Source organism: Carlito syrichta, unplaced genomic scaffold (genome assembly GCF_000164805.1).
Source record: "Carlito syrichta isolate Samal-C Ts95f unplaced genomic scaffold, Tarsius_syrichta-2.0.1 Scaffold306854, whole genome shotgun sequence".
In the NCBI taxonomy this organism is placed as follows: domain Eukaryota; kingdom Metazoa; phylum Chordata; class Mammalia; order Primates; family Tarsiidae; genus Carlito; species Carlito syrichta.
In genome coordinates this window covers 49,482-50,403 of record NW_007250950.1, presented here as the reverse complement: position 1 = coordinate 50,403, position 922 = coordinate 49,482, and the positions used below count along the sequence as shown (strand labels likewise).

The window sequence follows — 922 nt, the reverse complement described above, 5'->3', positions numbered from 1 at the left end:
TACCCGACATGACTAACGGCCGCGGCGCAGAGCCCGCAGAGCCCGCCGAGAACAAGGAATACGAGAGCCAAGCGGCGCGGCGGCCGGAGCTGTACTGAAGGCGGCGCGGCGGGCAGAGGCCGACTGCGGGGCCGCGGCAGCCAATCAGGGGGCGGCGGAAGGTACCACAGTGCCACGGCAGGAGGGGTGGTTCTGCCTTGGAACCAGCCTCCGAACCCTGAGGACTTCAGAGTCTCTCTCTGTTCTCCCCTCTGTGGACGGTACCATTATTGAGAGGGAATTGAGAAGAGAAAGTACCAATGCCACTGTCACGATCGGGGAGGAAGCCAAGTCTACTCCTCTGTCCTATTTAAAATCCTAATTCTCACTTTATTGGGTCTGATAGGATTCGAGGTTAGGAAGCGAAAGAGGAAGGACCTTATGAACACAGACTATTTGGTAATAAAATGCCTTTCTTCCCCTAAAATTTAAAATGGTATGCTCTGATTCGCTCTGCTTTTGCTGGAGAGAACTTGAGCCACCTGGGGGCGTGCGGAGTCGGCGAGCTCCGGGACGCGAAGTCGTGATCGGCTACTGTCCCTGGTCGCCTCCCGGTGTTGTAACTACCTTGCTCTCTCTCTCTCTCTCTCTCTCTCTCTCTCTCTCTCTCTCTCTCTCTCTCTCTCTCTCACTCACACACACACACACACACACACCCTGTTTTCAGTGCTGTAATAACAGCTAACTCTTAATTGTCAGTCACCTTACATCATTTCATTTAATTCTCACAACAGACTGATGAAATATTTTCCCCATGTTGCCGATGAGAAGACAGAATTCACTTGGCCTAGGTTGTACGGCTATTAAATGGCCAAGGTGGAATTTGAAGCCTAGTAACCCGATGCTATTGCCTGTGAGTTTAACCATAATGTTGTACAGCCTA

The 922-nt window shown here is 51.8% G+C and overlaps 1 protein-coding gene across 4 annotated transcripts in view; it reads right to left on the bottom strand.

Moving 5' to 3' along the window:
* LOC103265811 (TATA-binding protein-associated factor 2N) overlaps positions 1–119 on the bottom strand; it is an 82,712-nt gene extending 82,593 nt beyond the window's left edge. For 2 of the 4 annotated variants that reach the window (XR_002482276.1, XR_002482275.1), the window contains exon 1: positions 4–92. Coding sequence is in view for 2 of the 4 variants with exons in the window: in XM_008063467.1 (XP_008061658.1) it covers positions 4–10 (7 nt within the window). In the remaining 2 variants the exon portion in view is untranslated. Of the gene's footprint in view, positions 1–3 lie in introns of all 4 variants that reach the window. The other 2 variants (XM_008063467.1, XM_021715221.1) reach the window with 1 other exon arrangement.
* Between the last annotated feature and the right edge of the window lie 803 nt (positions 120–922).